Source organism: Xenia sp. Carnegie-2017, unplaced genomic scaffold, assembly GCF_021976095.1.
Source record: "Xenia sp. Carnegie-2017 unplaced genomic scaffold, XeniaSp_v1 HiC_scaffold_71, whole genome shotgun sequence".
In the NCBI taxonomy this organism is placed as follows: Eukaryota; Metazoa; Cnidaria; class Anthozoa; order Malacalcyonacea; family Xeniidae; genus Xenia; species Xenia sp. Carnegie-2017.
The window spans coordinates 357,244-383,951 of NW_025813539.1; the positions used below are offsets into that span (position 1 = coordinate 357,244).

The window sequence follows — 26,708 nt, forward strand, 5'->3', positions numbered from 1 at the left end:
GTCGTAAAATGGGATCAGCACTTTGATAACATTTGTCTGATCTAAATTTTTCTAGATTATTGAAGGAAGAACGTGGCATAGCCTGAAAGGCCGCTACCATAGATATTTAAGTAAGTAAGTCAACTAATAAACACATGTTTCCTTTCAGTTGAATAAATGTCAAAAGAGATATAATATTTACATGTGAAGAAGATAAATATTTGTTTTCTATGGACAATTAAAGCTTAAGTTTGATTTTGATATCAAGAAACACACATTTAGGCTTTCTTTTCTTATCTATTTCTTGATTACAGAAAACACGACTGAAGATGAGCCGTCTCCTCAATTTTTGAAAGAGCCATCATGTAAGTTTTTTGTGATTTTAAGAGGACAATTACATGGAGCAATTTCAACCCGGGCTTAGTTTTAGCCCTGTTTGTCGTGCTGAAATTTCAGCCAGGTCCTGTTACAATATCATATGAAAATAGCTTGAAAACGATGAACGAGACCACAGCTTAAAATATTCAAGTATGCGTAATTGCGTACCTAATGTTTATCATGAGGACAACAAATTAACGACAACTGTTCAAGTCAATTATTAAAGGCATTGGCAACGAAAATTTTTTTCCATACGTTTATCATAGATAGCTATGGAATACTTAATTTCGTGTTTTCGTGTCTCTTTGAATTTTGTTGTTGAGAAAATTTGACATAAAGTTGAATCCTTATCCGCCATTTTGAAAAAGCCTTATGCTAAATTATGCCATAATACATTACTGACGTCATTGGCTGGTATCCTCTGAATGACACAATATAAAATACTAGTATTATAATAATAAAAGCACATTTGCTCACTAGAATTTTAAAACAAAAACAACAGTCGGCGGTTGTTAAGATTAACAAAAGTTGTGTAGTTTATCTTATTTATCAACGTGACACTTCGATCGCCAACATTTTCGCGAGTGTTTTCGTTTTCTGTGTCTTCACTTCGTTTGAGTTTTCTTTCCAAATCTTTAGCAGCTTCTTCAAAGAAATATTTTGGTTCGCGACGACCTCCTAAGTCGTTAGTCTCGTCTTTTAATGAACGCGGTTTCAAATTTTCTGCCAGTGTAATACACTTCATGACTGTCACCGACTTCGAGAAGCGTTCCGCAAATATGCCATTGACTGAGTAGTCACGTTTATCAAATGATCTACGGAAACGGAGTTTCTCAACCGAAAGCAGAATCTCTTTGAAAGAACTCTTAACTACCCATTTTGACTTGACCAATCATATAATGTGGGTGGGTGGCTCACCTCCCACCTGGTCCTTCGACCTGTTCGTACTTCATTTTCAAAAATAGTTTATTTTTTAATATATTACGTAGATAGAACAACTAAATAACATCAAATATTTTAAATAAATAAGTTTTTTTTCATACATTTTGCTGTCTATCATTGGTGTTCAGCTCGAAATGGTGAATTCTTTGGCAACATAAGACACCATCCTTGATAAGGCTGTACAGATGGTATGTTGTCATCATTCTCGTGAAGCTGATAACCCAGACATCCAGCAACTAATGCAGCCTCATCAACTAAACCTGACAGATGTGAAAGAGTTAGCTGTACAGTGACAAGTCCACTTGTAAAATCACTGAAATCTGAAGGACTTTTTAAGTTTGCCATGAACTGTGGGATCCATCCTTCATAGCGCCGAGGTCCTGAACCAAATCCCTCTTTGCTGACAATTTTTGACCACCATTCGCAATCAGGTTTACCACAGTAAGTTGCAAGCAGTTTCTTAAATATATTTTAATAAAAAACAAAAAATGAAGACAATGACAGTAAATAATTATTACTTTTATCCAAGTGATTTGAGATACAATCTTTTGCACTGGTGTGCTTGATGAGAAATCAGCAGATATCAGATCAACATAACCAGGAACTTTGACATTCTTTGATATTTCACAAGACATGGCGTCAAAAAAAGTGGTGTAGTTTACATCATAGATATTATTAGAATTCACTTTTACGTCCAAGGTTTTCTTACCTGAAATTTGTTTAAAATTCATGAATAATGAAAGTGTATTTACAAGAGTTTCAGTTCAGAAAGGGTGTATGTGAGCCATCATTTCTAAAGGGGGGGCAGTTGATATTTTCCTGAACTCCCCAGATTTCAAATTACATGTCAAAATTTGTTTCACTAGTATTTTTTACTGTACGAACGTTGAAAATTTGCCCAAATTTTTAATCTTCAAATTATCTTGAGCCCCCCCCCAATGTTAATTATATTAATTATTAACTGTGCTTGCCCATCGATTGTTCTATGATTCAAATACATCAATAAACAAACACTATATCTAAAATCGGACTTCACAAGTATTTTCATACATGCCAACCTTCGTGTTCAACAAACATCTTCCGTACGTTTTCATGTTTTGAATGTTTGTCAATGGCGATCGCGACCTTTCTGATGACAACAAACCACCAGTCTTCGGGAGACGTTCGCAGTTTCAAATGGCTATTATATAAGCTATTATATAAGCTATTATATAAGCTATTATATAAGCTATTATATAAGCGAACAAAATTGACGAAAATAAACCAACGTCTGCGCTTGAATAGATCAAATCCTCAGAACCCAACGTGACACTTCGATCGCCAACATTTTCGCGAGTGTTTTCGTTTTCTGTGTCTTTTTCACTTCGTTTGAGCTTTCTTTCCAAATTTTTAGCAGCCTCTTCAAAGAAATATTTGGCTTCGCGACGACGTCCTGAGTACTTAGTCTCGCCTCCTAATGAACGAGGTTTCAAATTCTCTGCCAGAGTAATACACTTCATGATTGTTACGGACAAAAAGATCCAATACAAACTGTCAACTATAAAGTTGTGAACATAGTAAAGACAAAGAGTCAAGACATATGTTTTCGTACTCTTCTTTATATAGGATAATAATGCGAGCTCACAATCCATCGGGACGAATCGTGATCGGTCGTGCTTGACGTCATGAGTCTGACGTATGCAAATGCTTTAGCTTAAAAATATGGCGGCAAAGAATAGACGTGTGGAAGTTATAAGAGAAAAACTTGAGGTTAACACTATTTGGAAGACTAAAAATGCTTTTTTTGATAGCTTTTCAGTATAAGTACTTATGTTATGTTTGTATTGAGGAGTTGAACCCGGGGAAGAGTGATTGAATAAGAGATTTTTTTCTACTAGGCACTTTGTTGTCCCTATGTTGAAAATGTTGATGAATCTTGGATGTCCGAGTTGCTTTTTAAACCGGGAGAACCGAGGCTACGTCTAATTCAGTGGCTTCTTTCCAAGTAAGTGGTTATTGATGCATTTCACTGCTGTATTAAATGAATAGCAGAGTTGAATACAACAAATATACAAACAAATAACTTAAATAACTTGGGAGTATTTATAGATGACTTGCCTAGTGTATGGAATAATCTGGCAGGCAGATTATTCCAAGAGAAGTTGACCATTGTTGCTAGAGTCGTTCAAAACCACTCGACCAAATCTGCCTGCCGGCAAAATGCAAACAAGGCAAGTCGTCTATTGAATACTATGTTTCATACCCAACTACTGGCAAGCCTGGCCGGTACCACAACTTTTTTTATAATCCTAACGTGATTTTTACTGCCCAGGCAAATGTCATTGAAGGAGAGTTGAATAAACAAAGTGAGATTCTTAATGATCTTCAAACTAAGGTGAATGTTTAATTTTATTTTTCTGCTCATTTTCTGCAACCGTATAATTTAAAGCAATCTAAAATTTGAGATTTGTGGTGGACAATTTCTGGAGAAGTTTAGGGAAAGGGTCTGCACTTCTTTAAAGCCTTTGCTTGAGGGGGTGCAGGAGGGTTTTAGGGGAGAGATATCTGCACTTCTTAGAGCCTTGGTTAGAGGGTGTACAGGGGGGTTTAGAGGAGGGGTCTGCAATTCTTTGAGCCTTTGTTAGAGGGTGTACAGGAGGGGTTTAGGGGAGGGGTCTGCACTTCTTTGAGCCTTGGTTGGAGGGTGTACAGGAGGGTTTAAGGGAGGTATGCTCCTTTGATCATTGGTTAGATGGGGTGCAGGAGGGGCTACCTACAAAATATTAAAACACCTAAGTGTTCAGCAAAAGTAATCTGTAATTGTTATTAATGTTTAATGGAGGTCACTTACAAAATATCCCAATCTTTAGAATAACGTACCTGGTATCAGAAATTAATAAGAAAAAGTCCAGCATGGTACAGCAATAGTTGATACTTAAATCTCCTCCAAACTAGACCCCCCCCTCTTCTACGAAAACATCGTTAATCCATCCATCGTTTACAAACATATTTTTCCCGTAGTGCTATTGGTGATGATGCAGAAAGTTTGAGCAATGTCAGCAGAACGCTATCTCTTACGATGTCCACACTGTCTCAAACACTTGAAACGTTTTATCATTTTATGAAACTGAGATAAAACAATGGTCGATGAGAGAGAAACCACACTTATCTGGTGGGTTATTGAATATCTCTTCTAAATGTACCAGTATTGTAATGTTCATCTTGTTGGTGGGTTATTGAATATCTCTTCTAAATGTACCAGTATTGTAATGTTCATCTTGTTGGTGGGTTATTGAATATCTCTTCTAAACGTTCCAGTATTGTAATGTTCATCTTGTTGGTGGGTTATTGAATTTCTCTTCTAAATGTACCAGTATTGTAATGTTCATCTTGTTGGTGGGTTATTGAATATCTCTTCTAAATGAACCAGTATTGTAATGTTCATCTTGTTGGTGGCTTATTGAATATCTCTTCTAAATGTACCAGTATTGTAATGTTCATCTTGTTGGTGGGTTATTGAATTTCTCTTCTAAATGTACCAGTATTGTAATGTTCATCTTGTTGGTGGGTTATTGAATATCTCTTCTAAATGTACCAGTATTGTAATGTTCATCTTGTTGGTTGGTTATTGAATATCTCTTCTAAATGTACCAGTATTGTAATGTTCATCTTGTTGGTGGGTTATTGAATATCTCTTCTAAATGTACCAGTATTGTAATGTTCATCTTGTTGGTGGGTTATTGAATTTCTCTTCTAAATGTACCAGTATTGTAATGTTCATCTTGTTGGTGGCTTATTGAATATCTCTTCTAAATGTACCAGTATTGTAATGTTCATCTTGTTGGTGGGTTATTGAATTTCTCTTCTAAATGTACCAGTATTGTAATGTTCATCTTGTTGGTGGGTTATTGAATATCTCTTCTAAATGTACCAGTATTGTAATGTTCATCTTGTTGGTGGTTATTGAATATCTCTTCTAAATGTACCAGTATTGTAATGTTCATCTTGTTGGTGGGTTATTGAATATCTCTTCTAAATGTACCAGTATTGTAATGTTCATCTTGTTGGTGGGTTATTGAATATCTCTTCTAAGCGTACCAGTATTGTAATGTTCATCTTGTTGGTGGGTTATTGAATTTCTCTTCTAAATGTACCAGTATTGTAATGTTCATCTTGTTGGTGGGTTATTGAATATCTCTTCTAAATGTACCAGTATTGTAATGTTCATCTTGTTGGTTGGTTATTGAATATCTCTTCTAAATGTACCAGTATTGTAATGTTCATCTTGTTGGTGGGTTATTGAATATCTCTTCTAAATGTACCAGTATTGTAATGTTCATCTTGTTGGTGGGTTATTGAATTTCTCTTCTAAATGTACCAGTATTGTAATGTTCATCTTGTTGGTGGCTTATTGAATATCTCTTCTAAATGTACCAGTATTGTAATGTTCATCTTGTTGGTGGGTTATTGAATTTCTCTTCTAAATGTACCAGTATTGTAATGTTCATCTTGTTGGTGGGTTATTGAATATCTCTTCTAAATGTACCAGTATTGTAATGTTCATCTTGTTGGTGGGTTATTGAATATCTCTTCTAAATGTACCAGTATTGTAATGTTCATCTTGTTGGTGGGTTATTGAATATCTCTTCTAAATGTACCAGTATTGTAATGTTCATCTTGTTGGTGGGTTATTGAATATCTCTTCTAAGCGTACCAGTATTGTAATGTTCATCTTGTTGGTGGGTTATTGAATTTCTCTTCTAAATGTACCAGTATTGTAATGTTCATCTTGTTGGTGGGTTATTGAATATCTCTTCTAAATGTACCAGTATTGTAATGTTCATCTTGTTGGTGGGTTATTGAATTTCTCTTCTAAATGTACCAGTATTGTAATGTTCATCTTGTTGGTGGGTTATTGAATATCTCTTCTAAATGTACCAGTATTGTAATGTTCATCTTGTTGGTGGGTTATTGAATATCTCTTCTAAATGTACCAGTATTGTAATGTTCATCTTGTTGGTGGGTTATTGAATATCTCTTCTAAATGTACCAGTATTGTAATGTTCATCTTGTTGGTGGGTTATTGAATTTCTCTTCTAAATGTACCAGTATTGTAATGTTCATCTTGTTGGTGGGTTATTGAATGTCTCTTCTAAATATACCAGTATTGTAATGTTCATCTTGTTGGTGGGTTATTGAATATCTCTTCTAAATGTACCAGTATTGTAATGCTCATCTTGTTGGTGGGTTATTGAATATCTCTTCTAAACGTATCATTATTGTAATGTTCATCTTGTTGGTGGGTTATTGAATTTCTCTTCTAAATGTACCTCTATTGTAATGTTCATCTTGTTGGTGGGTTATTGAATATCTCTTCTAAATGTACCAGTATTGTAATGTTCATCTTGTTGGTGGGTTATTGAATATCTCTTATATGACAAGAAAACGAGGGATAATATATTATAATATATTATATATATTATAATATATAATATATATATCTCTTATTTGATTTGATTTGAGCAAAATCCCTCGGAGAAAATATATAATATATAATATATTATAATATATTATATATATTATATATTATTAGGAAGTTTTGTTTATTTGAATCTCCGTAAGTACAGTGCTCGATGCTTAAGAGCAGAGCGTAAATATTGATGAGAAAAAGAAAATACACAAAAACTACAATTTCATCCCGACAAGCCTGTTTCGTGATTTCTCACTCTTCAGGGGATAATATTATCTCATTTGATTTCATATTTTTTTCTTTTTTTTTAGACCAGCGCAGTTGAACTGGCAGAGTTCTTTCGTGTGTTCGGGCACGTCACCGAAACAAAAATAATTTTGGACCATTCAGGTCTATCCAAATGGTTTGTGATCTTTTCGTGTATGCACTTGTAGTATGAGTTATTTTCGCACCATGACCAGTACGCAGCCAAATTCGCTTCATAAATTCCGATACAATATTTGAAGGAGAAGGCTATTATGCAAGCTTCCTTTTTTGGCATCATTGACGATTGTTTTGAAGCAATATCAGGAAACAGTTGCAAATTAACGTGACAAGTGCGCTGCGAAAATACACACACCTCCACGTTTTATGTTAATGAGCCATCGCCATTGTTGCGAAACCTTATTTTTGCATCTATTTTTTGTTTCAGTTACGGTTTCGTCACATTTGAGTCGAAATCGTCCGTCAAAGCTATTCAAAATATCGGTGTGATATATTTTAAAAACAAGAAAATAAACATCGGGCCGGCAGTTAGGAAGGAGGCCTCCTTCGTACAGCCAGAGTTAGTCTACTGGCTTCAAAATACATATATTCCCCAACAGGTAGGCGTATTTGCTTCGTTTTTGAATGTATCAAGTCATTGTTTTCATGTTTTATCGCGATCTGTTTTATAGACCCAATGTTGCATGGGTTATTCACCACCAATTACGGGTATGTAATTGATGTTTTGCTTATTAGTATTTTGCTTTTATTAAGGCAGATTTTCCAATCGTTTGTAACTTTTTTTTAGACCCTATTAATTGGAATTGTTATCCCTAAGCCAATCAGCAAGTTCCAAATGCCAGCAATGTTAGAATAAGATTGTTACTTGTTTTTTCACTCGGCGAATATTTTAAGACTCAAATTCGATTTCCTTGTTCCTTGCTCAGATTCCAGCTGAAGCTCAGACTCCAAGGATGGTGAGGAGCCCTATAGCAAAAACTGAAGTGCCTCCTCGATTCCAAAAAGATAGATTTTAACAAAGATTATACTCCGGTAGGATGCGTTAGCGGTTTTAGACTTGTAGTAAGGTTTAACATATATGTAATTCATAATGTAAAATGCCAATGCATTAGTATAAGTGTCTTAGGTTTTTTCTATACCCAAAAGAGAAAAAGGGCATTTACCCATAAATGTTTCTTTGACATAAACAAAATAAGTTTTTATGCACATCATATATATTTTGGTCTTCATAAGAAGGAGCATAGTTTGATAGGGCATAAAAGAAGCTATCTTTATAATGCAATCTGAGTCTGTAGCCTCCATCATAAAGGTGTTTTTAATATATATGTGTTTTTTCATATTACAAAAACTAAGATTATATCTTAATTTGTAAATAAAGATAGATAGCTAGATAGATAGATAGATAGATAGATAGATAGATAGATAGATAGATAGATAGATAGATAGATAGATAGATAGATAGATAGATAGATAGATAATTTATTTTAACACGCTTGCCATTGTCAACATACAAGTTGAAAATTTTGTATTCATGAATAAGCATGTGATTTTTAATCTACATTATTTTCCAGTAAATCGTTATGTGAGCGATGGATTTGTTGTGATGGATTTGTTGATCATGTTCTTCAAACAACAGCACAAACAACGGCCTATATATGACTAGGCATCGACTTGATGTATTAAATCAGTGTAACGGTGGGATAGTTGTTCAAATGTGTTCAATTTTCTTGAACAAATTCATGTCCATGAATACTGGAAAATTAGCCAAGAGCCAGAAAAAGCAAAAAATGATAAGAACAATAACATCATTTACAACTTTGGAAACAAAAGCAAGTAATGCACTGCCCCAAACCAAAAATACAATGTTTGTCAATTTATTTCAATGTGTTCATAAACAATACTGCAAAACATTAAGTTTAAAAAACGCATGTTAAGCCATATTAAAATTTTGTATCTTCGCGTTTTATTGTTTTTGTTTTATAAATGTGGTTATTATATTTTATAATGAGGCTGTCGTTCATCACGAGAGAGTTATGAGAAAGTTACATTGTAAAAGGGAACAAGTTAAAAACGTTTAAACATGCTTAGAGTTGGTTTAAATTATAAGACAAAAAGGCAGAAGTTGTCTGAACCTTTGCAGTATACTTGGATGTTCTAGCTTCTTTTATGAGAAGAACTCTTGTAAACAAAAAGATAAAATTCGAAAGCATAAAATCCCGCTTTAGGTCCATGCTTCCCGATACCCTCTTAATCGTTGGGCACTAGCAGACCTCATGTTAACGTTTTGGTAGGATATTTCGACCTCTCCACGTTATCCTACTTGGGAATACCAATATAGCAAGCTTCTGCCCCGAGATCGCCTGGGATAGGCTTTGCTCGGGGTACGCAGGGAGAAGGCGAGCGCGACCGAAGTCTGGGCCCCTAAGCCACTGCATACTTAATCGCACCAAGCTTCCACTGCCAGTTGACACCTACTATATAAAGTATAACGAAAGTTGTCGTATGATTAACATCATTACCACGCATGTTCAGATGATTTCTTTGATAATTTGCGACTATGTGAGCTATTTGCCATGAATTTAGTGCAAATGCACCAGTTAGTCGTTGCTATGACTATGGACAATTAGTCGAGTGGACTGTGCATGCTCGAACGCACGCGCAGATGATTTTTCTATTAAATTGTTACTAAGCATAATATTTATTTCAAAATCTGTGCTGAGTTAAGTTAGAAATTTGGTACTACAAGTGACAGTTCATTAATATAGAAAAGCTCAGACTTCAAACCATGCAAGTTTATTGTAACCCTTCACCCATCTCCACATCAGTGCCAGAAAATTCACTTTTTGAGAAAAAACTCAAAATTTTTACTGCCAAAGATTAAGCAAAATTATGCCTTCCTGGGATGACAGAGATCGTCAGATGTAAAATTTGCTATGTCTTTCGCTCTCAAGTTGACAGTAAACGGTTCCTATGCCTTCCTGGGATGACAGAGATCGTCAGGTGTAAAATTTGCTATGTCTTTTGCTCTCAAGTTGACAGTAAACGGTTTATGAATTTTGTGCGGTTTGAAAGTTTTGTGCGGTTTGTGCGGTTTCCTTGGAAGTCACGAAGTTTGATTTGTTTCTTTCCTCTCTGATTTTGTCTGAAAAGAAGCCATGAATTGACCATAGCCACTGTAAGGGTATGAAACCGAAGGTAAAGATACCATCGCCTTGATCTTATGGAATACTTGTACAATGAGCAAAGCATGTCCATTAAGTCAATGCCCCCATGAACTTATTGTACTCATCTATGGCTCCTCACCTTACATTGCTGGTTTTTGGAAATTGCTGATTGGCGTAGGGATAACAATTCCAATAAATAGGGTCTAAAAAAAGTTACAAACAATTGGAAAATCTGCGGAAAATGAATTACATACCCATCACTGGTGAATTACCCATGTAACATTGGGTCTATAAAACATTGGGTCAAAAACGAAGCAAATACGCCTACCTGTTGGGGAATGTATGTATTTTGAGGCCAGTAGACTAACTCTGGCTGTATGAAGGAGGCCTGCTTCCTAACTGCCGGCCCGATGTTTATTTTCACACCGATATTTTCAATAGTTTTGACGGTCGATTTCGTCACATTTGGTTCGTAACAATGGAAAATAAGGTTTGGAAGGTAAGGTTTCGCAACAATGACGATGGCTCAACATAAAACGTGCCAATGTCCTTTAAATATCCTTTGCGTACCTCTAATCGCCCATGCTCGATTGCAGATCGCATGCCATTCCGGTTATGCCGTTCCAGCGAAGATACAGGTTTTTCCGTGATTTTGAATTTCAGAGCCTTGAAAATGACATTTTCAGCGTTTTAGAGCAATACAAAATTTATTTTGTGGGCATCGTTTTTGCGTAAAAACAACAATTTTTACTTACGTTTTTTTTAAAAAAAAATGAAGTGAACAATACTTGCATGTTTTGCCAAATATTTAGGCTCATTATCATGCCAAATATATGGCTCATTAGCATGTCTAGGAACGTAAAATTTATTTTACAATAATGCTATTCAAAAACAGATATAGTCTTTAAAAATTTCTACCAAGTTGTCAGGCATAGACCCCCCTAGAGACCCCCATTCAAACCTCTGTAATGAGTTAAGTTAGAAATTTGGTACTACAAGTGACAGTTCATTAATATAGAAAAGCTCAGACTTCAAACCATGCAAGTTTATTGTAACCCTTCACCCATCTCCACATCAGTGCCAGAAAATTCACTTTTTGAGAAAAAACTCAAAATTTTTTACTGCCAAAGATTAAGCAAAAATTATGCCTTTCTGGGATGACAGAGATCGTCAGATGTAAAATTTGCTATGTCTTTCGATCTCAAGTTGACAGTAAACGGTTCCTATGCCTTCCTGGGATGACAGAGATCGTTAGATGTAAAATTTGCTATGTCTTTCGCTCTCAAGTTGACAGTAAAAGGTTTATGCATTTTGTGCGGTTTGAAAGTTTTGTGCGGTTTGTGCGGTTTCCTCTGAAGTCACGAAGTTTGATTTGTTTCTTTCCTCTCTGATTTTGTCGGAAAAGAAGCCATGAATTGACCATAGCCACTGTAAGGGTATGAAACGGAAGGTAAAGATACCATCGCCTTGATCTTATGGAATACTTGTACAATGAGCAAAGCATGTCCATTAAGTCAATGCCCCCCATGAACTTATTGTACTCATCTATGGCTCCTCACCTTACATTGCTGGTTTTTGGAAATTGCTGATTGGCGTAGGGATAACAATTCCAATAAATAGGGTCTAAAAAGTTACAAACAATTGGAAAATCTGCGGAAAATGAATTACATACCCATCACTGGTGAATTACCCATGTAACATTGGGTCTATAAAACATTGGGTCAAAAACGAAGCAAATACGCCTACCTGTTGGGGAATGTATGTAAGTCTAGTTCCCAAAGCATTGTGTTTTACGTATTGAAGTTTAGTGCAAGTCTAGTTCCCAAAGCATTGTGTTTTACGTATTGAAGTTTAGTGCAAGTCTAGTTCCCAAAGCATTGAGTTTTACGTATTGAAGTTTAGTGCAAGTCTAGTTCCCAAAGCATTGAGTTTTACGTATTGAAGTTTAGTGCAAGCGCATAAATATTGTATTTACATGTAGTGCATCTATTGGCTCTTTCAAACCTGCTACCTGTGTTTATTGGAAATTTGGGTATATTTTGTTTACTAAAAATGTAGCCGTTTTTTTTATCTTAATTAGTGAAGATTTTACCTCTCCTTCCGTCACATGATATTTATGACTATCCATACTTGGAAGCTTCAAGAGAAACGTATCTTCAATAATCAGATTTTCCCACGATTTCAACGCGTTTTTCAGTAAGGATGTTCTTTCTTGCATTTTTCTTCGTGGTTTTATAGCACCAGAGGAAACCTCAACCTAAATTGTCATATTACATTAAAGAACGTGGGATTTAATACTTCAGAAATTTTAAGTTTGCTGTTGAAAACTAGACATCAGTTTGACTTAAGTATATGAACCGAATTTTATCTTACCTTGTACTGTGGGAATTTAAAATCCGTGACATATATACTTTGCTCGGACATCCAATTTTTTTGGTAGGTTGAAAATGTTTTTTCCGTTTTCTAAACGTGTGATCGTGACCCTAAAAAAACAAACGACAAAAATATGTTAGAACAAAGAACCAGGGCTGTCACTGCTAAATTTGTGAAAATGTGTGTAGTAAAAGTGACGATATAGAGTTGTAAGTACCTCATTTTCATCTGTTTCCTTTGCTCTTTTTATTTTCGTACTTTTATCAATATCTTCACCTTGATGACAATGATAATTCAATGTTCCAATACAAATAAATGGAATTCCATCAAAGGCGTATGAAATTCCATCTGGATTGGAAAGGCTCCATTGCACCCTTGACAAAGACTTTCCAGAATTCATCACCTCTTTAATGGTTTTGCCTTGAAAATATGAGCCCTTTGATCAGTATTAATCTCTCAAATTGCAGAATTATTGATAATAAACAACAATAATAATTAGCAATGAAAAAGTGTATCATTTGTTCATTCATGCTTTATATAATCGCAACAATCGAAATCTCGGACGGCACGATTAAATATAATATATTGTATGAATTCTGACGTGAAGTTATGTGATTATTGTAGACATTACAATGATTACATACTTACCGAAAAGTGCATTTGAACTCACATATCTCCATCCCGAGCGCGTGTCTTTTTTGTATTCCTCAAAATTTTCCCATATGTCTTTCTGCCATGAAAACATTTTAATCGAAGAACAGCACGAGTCCATTGTTGTTTTTAAAAATTCGCGGTGAAAGCGCGCAATCTTAAAGAGTTCTGGGTGGATTGTTACTGCTGACCGCAATTAAGCGCAGTTTCGTATATGTGCATATCTCACCTATGATCTAACGCCGACCCCAGTAAAGTTAGCCCCTCCAGTTATTATAGAACTCAATGGTCCAGGCCCTTTTCCCTCCACTCCAGGTCATATAGAACTCAATGGGGCAGATGCACGCAGCACGTTTCACTTCTGTGCGTCTGCGGCACGTGCTTTCCTGCATGGTCTGATTCAGTGGTCTCATTTAAATATACTTTAAAGGAAAAGAGTGAATAAAAGTTATGAAACCAGTTCTGCATACACATTTGGAATGGCTGTGAAGGTAGTTGATTTATAGAATGCTGATCCCCGATGATGTGTGTTTTCGTGTAATACTTTTCAGCCTTTCTGTAAGATTTTGATGTAAACATTAGCAATCTTGGTTTTACGGATTTTGGACTAGTATTTTAAATTTTGTCGTATCGTGTGATGTATTTACAAGTTGCCAATACATTGCATCAACAATTGTTTTTTCCAATAGCCGTATTGTCCCAGATTATCAAGTTAAAGTGAATTCACTGAACGTTCAGCTTTGGAAATGCAAACAAGATTTATATAACGGTGCCGTGAAATTCATTTTCTTAAAGAGCTCATGATTACCTCAAATTACCATCAACAACATGATCAAATGACTACAAACTATTTTGTCACGACCAAAACAAAAGACCAGATGAAAACAAGTAAACATTAGTCTTGGGTATTCTATGTACTGCACATCTTTCTGAAAAGATGATCCGTGCATATATTCCTTAAAAATCCACTTACTAAAAGACTAATTGGCTCCAGTGATCTGATTACATTTGGCACTATAATGCAAATTGTACTAAAACTGTTTTTAGAGTTTGTGCCTCGCAACTTGGAATGTTGCTTCATCAAATTTCGGAGTTTTAAAACAACTGTCGATTTATCATATTTTGTCCAATTTAAGTCCAATATTTTCTTGTAATAAAACTTTTTTCAAGCTTTTTGGGTTTAGACAATGATTTAGACAGAAAAATACCCATAGTTACGGCGTTGACTGAAGCATAAAAATGACGTAAATCTCAACAAATTCCAGATTGAATAATCAAAGCTTATTGAACTTCAATTCGCTGCGCAAACTCTTGTCTGAGTGTAACTAGACAATTTGAGAAATTTTATAGTTATGTGTAAACAATCATTAACATACATTCGAGGAGAACTATTGACATAGTATATGTTATTTTCACTGAACTAACATGGTCAGATTTTAAAAACAACTTAAAACACCCAACACTGTGTCGTAGCGAAATCTTTTTCTGCACGAAGGCTTTTGCTTTAAAATTAAAAGGTTTAAGGTTCACTGTGATAAATCAATAACCTTATTGTTATTGTGTTTTGATGTTGTTATATGAAAAATTCTTGCTGAATATGTTTCTCCTCGAAAATATCTTGCTGTGGCATGAACTAATTCTGTCAGATGCAATTTTAAAACACAAAATGTGAGAAAAAACCGACACCAAATCATTTTTTCACGTTTTTCTAACGCCAAGAAGCAAAACAAATATTGGCCGCCGAAAAATCACGCATTATTTCAAGGGAAGTTTGACAAATTTTAGATGTATTTTGGCTTCCGTCAATCACGGGACAAAATTATGATCGTGACTAAAACACCACACGAGTACATACGAGTACATACGAGTAACATACGAGTACATACGAGTACATACGAGTAACATACGAGTACATACGAGTAACATACAAGTACATACGAGTAACATACGAGTACATACGAGTGACATACGACTATTTTCTGGTCAACAAATGATAAACAACACAATTTCTTCAATACATTGATATTTGCGTTTATTTTTCCTTGTATTTGTGTGGACTTTGGGGCAACCATTCGATGGATTTAAATGCTGAAAGGTATTTTACTTTCATATTACATTCATTTGTATGTTTTAGTTGAATTTGTTATAGATATTTTGTCGATGCGATTTGCCAGTATTTGAGCGCTTTTTGACACACTTTCATCTAGGAAATACATATTTATGAAAGCGATTAAATAAACAACGTATAAATAATGCTTTCAAAACGTGCTATATGAAATAAATGTACATTATATATATTTGAATTAAATGAGAGTTGCACTGTGTTACGTATCATATTATGCGTAAAATTTCAGCTTACTTTCAATGTTTTTAAAGTTCTAGCTGATATAATTTAGTCTTTTAACTGAAAAATCAGGATCTTAAAGACCAAAATGAATGTATAATCGCTTTCATAAATATGTATTTCCTAGATGAAAGTGTGTCAAAAAGCGCTCAAATACTGGCAAATCGCATCGACAAAATATCTATAACAAATTCAACTAAAACATACAAATGAATGTAATATGAAAGTAAAATACCTTTTCAGCATTTAAATCCATCGAATGGTTGCCCCAAAGTCCACACAAATACAAGGAAAAATAAACGCAAATATCAATGTATTGAAGAAATTGTGTTGTTTATCATTTGTTGACCAGAAAATAGTCGTATGTCACTCGTATGTACTCGTATGTTACTCGTATGTACTTGTATGTTACTCGTATGTACTCGTATGTTACTCGTATGTACTCGTATATACTCGTATGTTACTCGTATGTACTCGTATGTACTCGTGTGGTGTTTTAGTCACGATCACAAAATTATAGGAGTTAGCGTTCCACATATATTTACTTCAACGGGGAAAGAAGTATTTTAGTACAAAGTATATATATTTCATGCTAGCTTCTTTAAATTATAGTAACAATTACCTATTTTTGTCTTTCTATATAGAAAATTTGAAGAGAAGCAATGTTGAGCATTAGGAGATTTCAGTTGGTTGTTTTTTCTTTATTCATCTGTAACCGTCTTGCAAATGGACATCAGTCATGTTCAACTCGACCTATAGCCGGTGAAATCCGAACAAGGAACTGTGGATTGCAAAGAGTTATATCAAAAGGATGTACTGGATATTGTCCATCACATTCGTCACCAAGAATAAAATGGTCAGATTTCAAAACAACCTGTACATGCTGTCAAGTAAAAAAAAAAGAAATGAAAGTTGTTTTCCTTTGTGGAGGCAAAGAATCATACACAATTCCAGTGGCGAAAAAATGTGCATGTCGACCATGTTAGATATAAAGTTGAAAAGAAACGTTCCAATTCGCACGATTTGGACATTTTATAAAAGGAAAACAAAACCCTGTTGAAATTCGCCAATGTATTATTCGAAAGTACGCAAAATGTTTAACTCAGAGAGCTGTGTTTGAGTGCTTCAAAACAAAAAAACGTTTATTTATATATAAACGTTTATTATTATTTATAAACGTTTATTATTTAAACGTTTATTTATATATAAACGTTTATTTATATAAAACGTTTATTTATATATAAACGTTTATTATTATTTATAAACGTTTATTATTTAAACGTTTATTATTATAAACGTTTTATTATTAATTATCATTATCGTTACTTGAGTGGTTTCTTGAGTGGTTTACGATAATGTTTTTTTTTCCAACCTTACACCATATGAACAACCTTACACCATATGACCAACCTTAACACCATGTGACCAACCTTACACCATATTACCAACCTTACACAATATGACCAACCTTACACCATATGACCAATCTTACACCATATGAACAACCTTACACCATGTGACAACCTTACACCATGTGACCATCCTTACACCATGTGACCAATCTTACACCATATGAACAACCTTACACCATAAGACCAATCTTACACCATGTGACCAACCTTACACCATGTGACCAACCTTACACCATATTACCAACCTTACACAATATTACCAACCTTACACCATATGACCAATCTTACACCATATGAACAACCTTACACCATGTGACCAACCTTACACCATGTGACCATCCTTACACCATGTGACCAATAATAAGACTTCTTCACTCTCACGTTCATGTAGTATTGCAGTTTGCTTTTCAGCTTGACGTTGATATTTTATTTTTAATTTCATCAACCTTTCGTTTCATTCTTCAATATGTAGCTTTGTTTATTTTATTTTAAGGTAAACAATTGTAATATTGGTACTGCTCAAAAAGTGAAGAAGTGATTTCTCAAGGCTAACTTTGTAGATAAATAAAAATTATTTGCGCGGATTTGCGTTGCAGTTTTATTGATGTATATCATTAGAATGATAATATAAGAATTTGAGAACTACTTCTTCATAGGAATAATAGCGTTATAAAGTATTAAATGATAATTCAATGTGCACAAATGTCTCAGTTCATATAACGCTACATTCTGGGTCTCATATAAACTTATATTGCTGGCGGTGAAAAATTGATATGAGTAGTTTAGCATCTTTTGTTATAACATCAGACTAGCACGCTAGTAGCAAAGATTAAAACAGTTTGAAATGTTCTTGTTGAATGAATATGTTACATTTAAGAAATAGAAAAGCATTTCCAATATTCTGTAGAGTTATATAAACACGCGTTGCAGGTTACTGTTGCAGGTTCGCTACCTGCAACAGTAATACAGTTATGTACGAAAATATTTTATAAATGTTAAATAATTATGCTTTGCTGTTTCCATTAGCCATTAATTAGATCATGCTAAAATGTTCAAAGTGGAAGTTATTATATGATACATTGTACTGTAAAGCACCTTGTGAATCAACCATATTCAATGTTTTTAAACATCCATGATTCTGCTGAAATTACAATCGAATACGAAATACTCTAAAAAAGAGAATTTACAAGTCCGAAATGAGTATTAGACTATGGAAATGCTTTAAACTTGCAAAATTATTCACTTCTATTCATTTGGATGCTTATTTGGGGAATAAAATTATTTTCAACTTACAAACAGTAAAAGAATAGACTGGCTTGCTACATTTCACATCCAATTGAAATCATTGAATCATATCAAATGAAGATAAGTATAGTCAAACAACGTAGTATAGCTATCTATACTACAATTACTAATATTAAAATAAATGACTATTGCATGGAAAATTTTTACAGAAATGAGCAGCTAGTGTATAACACAAGTTAAAGTGGATGTAAAATCAATAAACTCACCTAAGAAAATCTAAAGCTTTAGACATGACGTTTTCGAATTCGGCAAAAGATAGTTGATCGTCTCCATCTAAATCTGCTTCATGTAATATCTAAATAACAATATGGTAAATAAGTATAAGACAGCTATTTTTTTCATAACTGCTTGAAACTTTCAGCTGTGTAATCATAGTAATATAATAACAAAACAATATGGTGTGCATATTTTTAATGATTTTATGCAATTCTTTTAATACATATGAAACATGAAAAAATCTTTACTTTGAGAAGTGCACACCTTTCCTAACCTCGTCTTTTTTTTTAGTTTGTATGCATGGCAAGGACAACACATAGGGACGGGTTTAGGAGAGAAGTGCAAACCTCTCCAAGCCTCGTCTTTTTACTTAGTTTGTATGCATTGTAAGGACAACACATAGGGACGGGTTTGGAGAAGTGCACACCTTTCCTAACCTCGTCTTTTTACTTAGTTTGTATGCATTGTAAGGACAACCAATAGGGACGGGCTTTGGAGAAGTGCACACCTTTCCTAACCTCGTCTTTTTACTTAGTTTGTATGCATGATAAGGACAATAAACAGGAAAGGAATAAGGGAGAAGTGAAAACCTCTCCTAGCCTGATCTAGAGAGAATGCAAGATGGGTGCGAATTTTCAAACGAAAAATTAACACACTAAAAAATTATGCAAACGTTATTGAGATAAACGAACACACTTCCCTAAATTTTACGCACCTGTTTAACGGAAGCTTCTCTCAATATTTTCTTTGACAACATTTAACACAGTCCAGATATCAATCTTCTGCTTTACAGTCAGTGTGTTATAGATACCCCGTAAGGAAAAACCAAATGGGACAGCTCGTTTTAGCGCAACGGTCGAGTTGGATTTCGTTGTTATCGTCATTTTTTCCGATTGAGATTCGGAGCCAGAACTATTCTAAAAGGAATTTTTAATAAAATAGGGTTTAAAAGAAAAATGAAAGTGATGATATAAAATTTACAGTTACTTAAAACGCGGTTTACTACAGGGAAAAAAGATTGACGTAACATAGAAATCTCTACATAACAAAACAGAAAATCGCTGTGCACAAATTATAAGGATGCATAACTAGCCTCTTTCTCGGGTAACTCATTCCAACTTTCATAAAGACGGTCAGTTGAACTTCTGCAGCCACTACGTGTACACTTTTCTTAGGCTTTATCTCCTGCTCTACCTTTAATTTTACATGGGGCGTACATGGTACATTAACAGTTTTACAATTGTAAATTGGCGATACTTCCCACAACGGTTGATCCAGTAAAATTTTACTGTGGAATCCAACCAGCAATGGACAGAGGTTACGACTCCTTCACTAATGGCACACTTTACATTCGATAGCAAGTTAACGGCCATGTGTACAGCAACCAATTCCAAGCGAGGTATTGACAGATCCCGTTTTGTCAACCTGGATATTGCACATACCAATCGTTCGGTTATTTCATTCTCCTGCTCAACAACTGAATATACTGCTGCTGACCTCAACTTTGCTTGCATGGCCAAAGGCATGAAAGGGAACGGTAGAAACAGTTTTGTTCATGCGGTGGAAGTCCCGAATACCAATCATCCTAGCGTTTATTTATGATATCGGGCAATTCAAAATCCCATGAACAACGAGCTTCGCACAGCAAAGTGCTTTTAAAAGAGCCATTCAATACAAAAATAATGTATAAAAAAAGAAATATTTATTCATTAGCGTAACGTTTCGTCTTGACTCTCAAGGTTTCACCAGACAGTAGTAAATTACAAGTAATGAGGGATTTATATAAAATAGTTATTTATATAATATTAAATTACATGGTGGGATGAAAAACGTGACCCCCAATAGCAAAGCCAGCACGTTTTCACTGCTACAATGTAAATATTTTTGTGTTCAATCACCGGAAGACAATAAAATGAACCAATTTTGTAAAGACATCGAAATATTTGAATTGTGGGAGTAAAAGATCAGGCTAATTTCGTCACTGATTACCTCCATCATAATTTCTCTAAGGATTTCATTTTTCATGATGGCAGTCCTTCACAAGATTAGAAGGGCCAAGGCCTCCTTCTTGTCAGCCTTACTCTCAATCAATCCTTTGTAAATCCCTTGCACAGTATTAATATCATAAATGTTACTTACGAGCATAGATCTTACCGTGTTGTTTCAAGTTACTCTTCTTATTAAACGTTTTACCAAAATGTTCACATTGATAAGGTTTTTCTTGTGTGTATCCTCATGTGTCTTTTAAAACTATTAGACTTATTAAATCTTTTACCACAATGTTCACATTGATAAGGTTTCTCTCCAGTATGTATCATTACGTGACTTTTTAAGTTACAAAGCTGTGTAAATGTTTTACCACAGTGTTGACATTGATAAGGTTTCTCTCCTGTATGTATCCTAACGTGTCTATTCAAAGCACTATTGTGGGTAAATGTTTTACCACAATGTTCACATTGATAAGGTTTCTCTCCTGTATGTATCCTAAGGTGTTTATTCAAGGCACTATTGTGGGTAAATGTTTTACCACAATGTTCACATTATAAGGTTTCTCTCCTGTATGTATCCTAAGGTGTTTATTCAAGGCACTATTGTGGGTAAATGTTTTACCACAATGTTCACATTGATAAGGTTTCTCTCCTGTATGTATCCTAAGGTGTTTATTCAAATCACAATTCTGTGAAAATGTTTTACCACAATGTTCACATTCATAAGGTTTCTCTCCTGTATGTATCCTAACGTGTCTATTCAAGGCACTATTGTGGGTAAATGTTTTACCACAATGTTCACATTGATAAGGTTTCTCTCCTGTATGTATCCTAAGGTGTTTATTCAAGGCACTATTGTGGGTAAATGTTTTACCACAATGTTCACATTTATAAGGTTTCTCTCCTGTATGTATCCTAACGTGTCTATTCAAGGCACTATTGTGGGTAAATGTTTTACCACAATGTTCACATTGATAAGGTTTCTCTCCTGTATGTATCCTAAGGTGTTTATTCAAATCACAATTCTGTGAAAATGTTTTACCACAATCTTCACATTCATAAGGTTTCTCTCCTGTATGTATCCTAACGTGTCTATTCAAGGCACTATTGTGGGTAAATGTTTTACCACAATGTTCACATTGATAAGGTTTCTCTCCTGTATGTATCCTAAGGTGTTTATTCAAGGCACTATTGTGGGTAAATGTTTTACCACAATGTTCACATTTATAAGGTTTCTCTCCTGTATGTATCCTAAGGTGTTTATTCAAATCACAATTCTGTGAAAATGTTTTACCACAATGTTCAAATTTATAAGGTTTCTCTCCTGTATGTATCATACCATGACGTTTTAAGTTACCAAGCTGTGTAAATCTTTTACCATAATGTTCACATTTATAAGGTTTCTCTCCTGTATGTATCATACAATGACGTTTTAAGGTACCAAGCTGTGTAAATCTTTTACCACAATTTTCACATTGGTAAGGTTTGTCTCCAGTATGTATCCTAACATGTTTATTCAATTTAGAAAGCTGTCTAAATGTTTTACCACAATGTTTGCAATGATAAGGTTTCTCTCCTGTTTGAACCCTCACATGTCGTTTTAATGGTGGATTTTTTCCGCATTCATTTTTCATGTGAACATTTAGATAGTCTTCACTACTGTACTTTCGACCACAACGTGGACATTCCTAGGGATTCATACAAACAAGCATTGGACATCGTTTTAAATGTTTCTCTAAATAATCGGGATAAGTATACATCCTTCCACAGTGTCTACAGCTGTGACCTCCAACTAAAAAGAAAAGTTAGAATTACATCACAGGATAAAGAACTGAATCACAATTACTTCTCTTTTTTGGGGGGGGGGCAAATACTCATATATGCATGTCCTACCTTACTAGCTTCTATTGAAATCAATTGTGGGTATGGATTAAACAAAAGATTAAAACATACCAATATATAAATACCTTCTCCTTCAATTATCAATCTCGCCCCCCCCCCGCATAAATTGTCACACAATATGAGCTTTTATATTTTTTTAGTACAGTGTTTGTTTTACCGCCGCTTATGGACGGCGAACATAAGGGAAATAATAAGAGCCGCGGCGTTAAAACGAGCATTCACAGTAAATAAGCTGTGCATAGATGATGTCATAATAACCTTTAAAAACTTCTAATGTAACATGTTTCTACATATTTGATTCCTTATAAATGATGGAGAATATCTAAATGTTTCAATTATATTTCATAATCTGATATGTAGTGAAACCACTCAAATACAGTTAAAGTACATCATGTAAAAAAAATTTAATGAAGATAACAACATTGAACTAATATAATTAAAAAGTAAAGTTCCATCGTTCAAATTAAATACGTTTCATCATTGCAACCTACTTCAATCCAGAGACGAAGCAACTTGAAATTGTCGATAAAACTTTGTTTGATGTAGAACGTTCCCAAATGGTTCAATTTTTTAAACTTGAATTCAGACGTTTATTGCTCTTTAAAATCATACGCACCAAGTGCCAAGTAAATATTCAACGTTCACCGTAGGTTTTGAATGTTTTGTATCACATTTCAAGTTTTGGCGGAAATATGGCGCATGCGTGGTAGGCCTAGTCTAGCAGCCGGAAATCTCCGTATCATGATCGGAGATCTTTTTTACATTTAAATGTCGTCTTTACACACTCTTGCACTGTGTTTTTCAACATTTATTGAGTTGTATGATAATCAAGACTGTGTCATGATTAGTTAGTATGCAAGAAGAACGACACAAAGTATCTCATACTTTATCATATTCAGGTGAGGGAGAGGGTGTACTTGTTCTTGGTTTAATTTTAATGACAGAGAGGATGGAGTTGAGCATTGAGTTGAGCATTGAGTTGAGGAAACTGTCAAATTGACCGATTCGTCGAGATTTCTAAATGTACATGACTTTCCATTAAAGCTATGAATTACATATGAGCATTGATACATTAAACAATGTGTATTGAGTTAACAAATGCTTGTTAATAATTTGACCATTTGTTCATTGTTGTGTTTTCATTAAATTCAAATGGAGATTTCATTTGATTTGCATACAGATTAAAAAGATGATGGCTGCAAATGGAAATTACTTGATTTCAACATAATTTCAAATTTTGACAGTGAACTTGTTGTTGGTTTCTTTGAAATATCATAAAAATTCATCTGCTTGACAGTAAAAGTTCGCATCTAGTTTTCATTGTGAAACATGCAGCTGACAAATTGCAGAAGAAACAAACGTTACAAAAATGCATTGCTGAAGTGGCAAAAAATTGAAAAGATTTCATGAAAGAAAACCTTTACAGAAGCACATGTTAGGAGGGGTGGTTATTTTATGACAGAGTCAGGAGGGGGTGAATGCTTTAACAAAAGCAATTTAGAGCAAGGATGGTTACTTCATAAGTTGAAGAAGGTATTACTCGCCATTCATAAATGTGTTTTGAAACATAAACATATATCATGATTATCAGCATTTATCTTATCAACAAAATGTGAATATTTTCATTTTAGTTATGAAATATGTCCTTTGTAATCATTGGTTCCCTGTTGTTTGTCTTTGTTCTCCAGTTCATGAATGACATGATCATTAAATGATTGGTGTTAACAGTTGCATCATAATTGGTTATTTCAAAAGTTAGCAAGGTATGAGTTAAAATGATGAATAAATTTGCGTAGGTAATAGCATGGTTTCTTGTGTTTTAACTATCAAATCAAAACAGCATGAGTCTGAAGGATGAGAAGAACTTAGAAGTCCATGTTTTCAAAACGATGCAATTACTTATTATTAATATGCTTAAAAAATTTCCTCAATTTTGTTGATTGTTAGCTTCAGCACAAATACATTTTGAACCAAAAGTTGATGAAATCAATTGACTTATATTTTTCAATTTGTTAGATATTTTTTTTGTTGAATCATTGCCTGGTTGCACACATGCACATAGCCAAAAACATGGTACTTTTGAAAGTGTTCATAATTTTGGCAATGTCATGCAAATGCTGAATTGTAAATTGGGTCACCAAAGACAAAGAAAAATCTACTTAAAATTTACATTGAGTTATGGCAGGCACTGTTATTGCATTCTGATATCATGATATCATGTGGAACTAAAAAGTTTAAAGTAGTATTAATTTAACAAAAATTGTTAAGGTAATATATATTTACATGTAGTATTGTTAAACTATGATTAATTTCAATTGTATTTCTATTTCGATGCAATGTTTAAATGTCGGTATTATGAGCAATGAGAACGAAAAATACCAATGGCGTTATTCTGTTTTGGAGACGGTACGCAGATATCGATGTCAGTATATCACTAGTTATCACCTTGTTCATATCGACTGCCTTTAATGCTGGTACTATAAAAAACATATAGACTGTTAAATACCGATAATTTTTCTCACTTGAAAAAAAAAACAACATACTACATTTCTTTTTAGTGGTAATGATTTTATTTCATGGTGGAAAAATGTTCATACTTCGTTGAAAAGACGTCCTGAAGTCGTTTATCATCTTGTACAAACATTCTTCTTTACCTTTATGGCCGTAACTACGTTGAGATTTAAGTTTTTATGGATGCCACATATTTGCATTGTCGCCGCAGGAATAATTTGTTTGCAGGATTTGTGGAGCTTTCTCTTGTCGAAAATTTACCTGACATGTGCAAAGATATGAGATTATATTATTTAATATGAAATGACTTGTTTGTAAATGTAGATCGTTATATATATTATTAAAAGAATTCAATGAAACGTCTGAAACAAGCATCAATATAAGCACAAGCCGAAGTACAGCCACTTGAGTGAAACAAAAGCAAATTGATAAGAAATCCCCTTTGTTCAAAATTGCGAGAATATATGCTTTGTGCTACTTTTTGTGCTTATGTGACAGTTAAAATTAGGACTTATAGATTTGTAAACATTAACAGTCCTTTCAGTCCTTTCAGTCCTATCAAAAAACCGTAACGAATGAACTAGAAAAGATTGTAAGTATGAAAGTATATTTGTGAGTCGTTTTGTTATGGTACGATATTTAGATAATTCCGTGTTTACTATCTATTTGAAGAATTTACATGCTCAACACTAAGAAAATGTATATTAATTTCTGCGGTTATAAAAAAGGCTCCCCAATGCACTTTTGATTGTTTGACTACGTAGCAATATTCGTGGTCGTAGTCAAATCTGAAACTCTCTATTCCTCCGTAAAGACCTTGTGCTCGGTTATTAAGATTATATATGATATATACGCATATATATATATATATATATAGTTCATATATATGTGATGAAAACACAATAGTACACGAATTTTCATCAAGGGACTATACATCACGAATTTTCATGCAAAAGACTATAGCATACGAATTTTCATGCAAAAGACTTTAGTTCACCAATTTTCATGCTAAAGACTATAGTTCACGAATTTTGAATCGAGAGGTTTGAATCTTATTGAGACGAAACTGGGATGCTTTATTGGGAAGTCTGACTCTTATTGAGACAAAACTGTTCTAATTTAAAGGCGATAAATATTTGAGGAAAAATGCTAACAAAATCCTGCCTTGTTTTTCTTCCTCTTTAATCCATGCTCTTTCATTCCTAAAAAGTAAAACAAAAGTACACGAATTTTGTTTCAAGGGACTATATATCACGAATTTTCATGCAAAAGACTATAGTACATCAATTTCCATGCAAAAGACTATATATCACGAATTTTCATGCAAAAGACTATAGTACATCAATTTTCATGCAAAAGACTATATATCACGAATTTTCATGCAAAAGACTATAGTACATCAATTTTCATGCAAAAGACTATATATCACGAATTTTCATGCAAAAGACTATAGTACATCAATTTTCATGCAAAAGACTATATATCACGAATTTTCATGCAAAGACTATAGTACATCAATTTTCATGCAAAAGACTATATATCACGAATTTTCATGCAAAAGACTATAGTACATCAATTTTCATGCAAAGACTATATATCACGAATTTTCATGCAAAGACTATAGTACATCAATTTTCATGCAAAAGACTATATATCACGAATTTTCATGCAAAAGACTATAGTACATCAATTTTCATGCAAAAGACTATAGATCACGAATTTTCATGCAAAAGACTGTAGATCACGAATTTTCATGCAAAGACTGTAGATCACGAATTTTCATGTAAAAGACTATAGTTCACGAATTTTCAAGCAAAAGACTATAGATTA

At 34.1% G+C, this 26,708-nt stretch overlaps 3 protein-coding genes and 3 long non-coding RNA genes across 6 annotated transcripts; 2 read left to right on the forward strand and 4 right to left on the reverse strand.

Annotated features, from left to right (window-relative positions):
• Window positions 1-1,305: 1,305 nt before the first annotated feature.
• LOC124459261 lies at window positions 1,306-2,987 on the reverse strand. The gene is given in 4 exon segments (XM_047008766.1): window positions 1,306-1,766; window positions 1,769-2,008; window positions 2,358-2,491; window positions 2,545-2,987. Coding segments are annotated over 4 exon segments (981 nt in total). The 5' UTR covers window positions 2,799-2,987; the 3' UTR covers window positions 1,306-1,413.
• A 4,475-nt stretch (window positions 2,988-7,462) lies between these two features.
• Window positions 7,463-7,852, forward strand: LOC124459279. Its single transcript, XR_006953558.1, has 3 exons — window positions 7,463-7,611; window positions 7,684-7,720; window positions 7,800-7,852. It is a non-coding gene; the product is annotated as an uncharacterized LOC124459279 (long non-coding RNA).
• A 4,676-nt stretch (window positions 7,853-12,528) lies between these two features.
• LOC124459309 lies at window positions 12,529-13,294 on the reverse strand. The gene is made up of 3 exons (XM_047008797.1): window positions 13,198-13,294; window positions 12,767-12,969; window positions 12,529-12,659 (listed from the first exon to the last, which is right to left on the reverse strand). Exons 1-3 carry the CDS (start codon window positions 13,292-13,294, stop codon window positions 12,546-12,548), a joined length of 414 nt encoding a protein of 137 aa, XP_046864753.1. The 3' UTR covers window positions 12,529-12,545.
• A 4,246-nt stretch (window positions 13,295-17,540) lies between these two features.
• LOC124459276 lies at window positions 17,541-19,388 on the reverse strand. The gene is made up of 3 exons (XR_006953553.1): window positions 19,193-19,388; window positions 18,468-18,556; window positions 17,541-18,125 (listed from the first exon to the last, which is right to left on the reverse strand). It is a non-coding gene; the product is annotated as an uncharacterized LOC124459276 (long non-coding RNA).
• Window positions 19,389-20,592: 1,204 nt separating this feature from the next.
• LOC124459255 (zinc finger protein 420-like) lies at window positions 20,593-22,256 on the reverse strand. Its single transcript, XM_047008756.1, is given in 3 exon segments — window positions 20,593-20,699; window positions 20,701-21,019; window positions 21,022-22,256. Coding segments are annotated over 3 exon segments (1,488 nt in total). The 5' UTR covers window positions 22,100-22,256; the 3' UTR covers window positions 20,593-20,608.
• A 1,562-nt stretch (window positions 22,257-23,818) lies between these two features.
• LOC124459266 lies at window positions 23,819-25,246 on the forward strand. The gene is made up of 3 exons (XR_006953542.1): window positions 23,819-23,900; window positions 23,999-24,130; window positions 24,384-25,246. It is a non-coding gene; the product is annotated as an uncharacterized LOC124459266 (long non-coding RNA).
• Window positions 25,247-26,708: the final 1,462 nt, after the last annotated feature.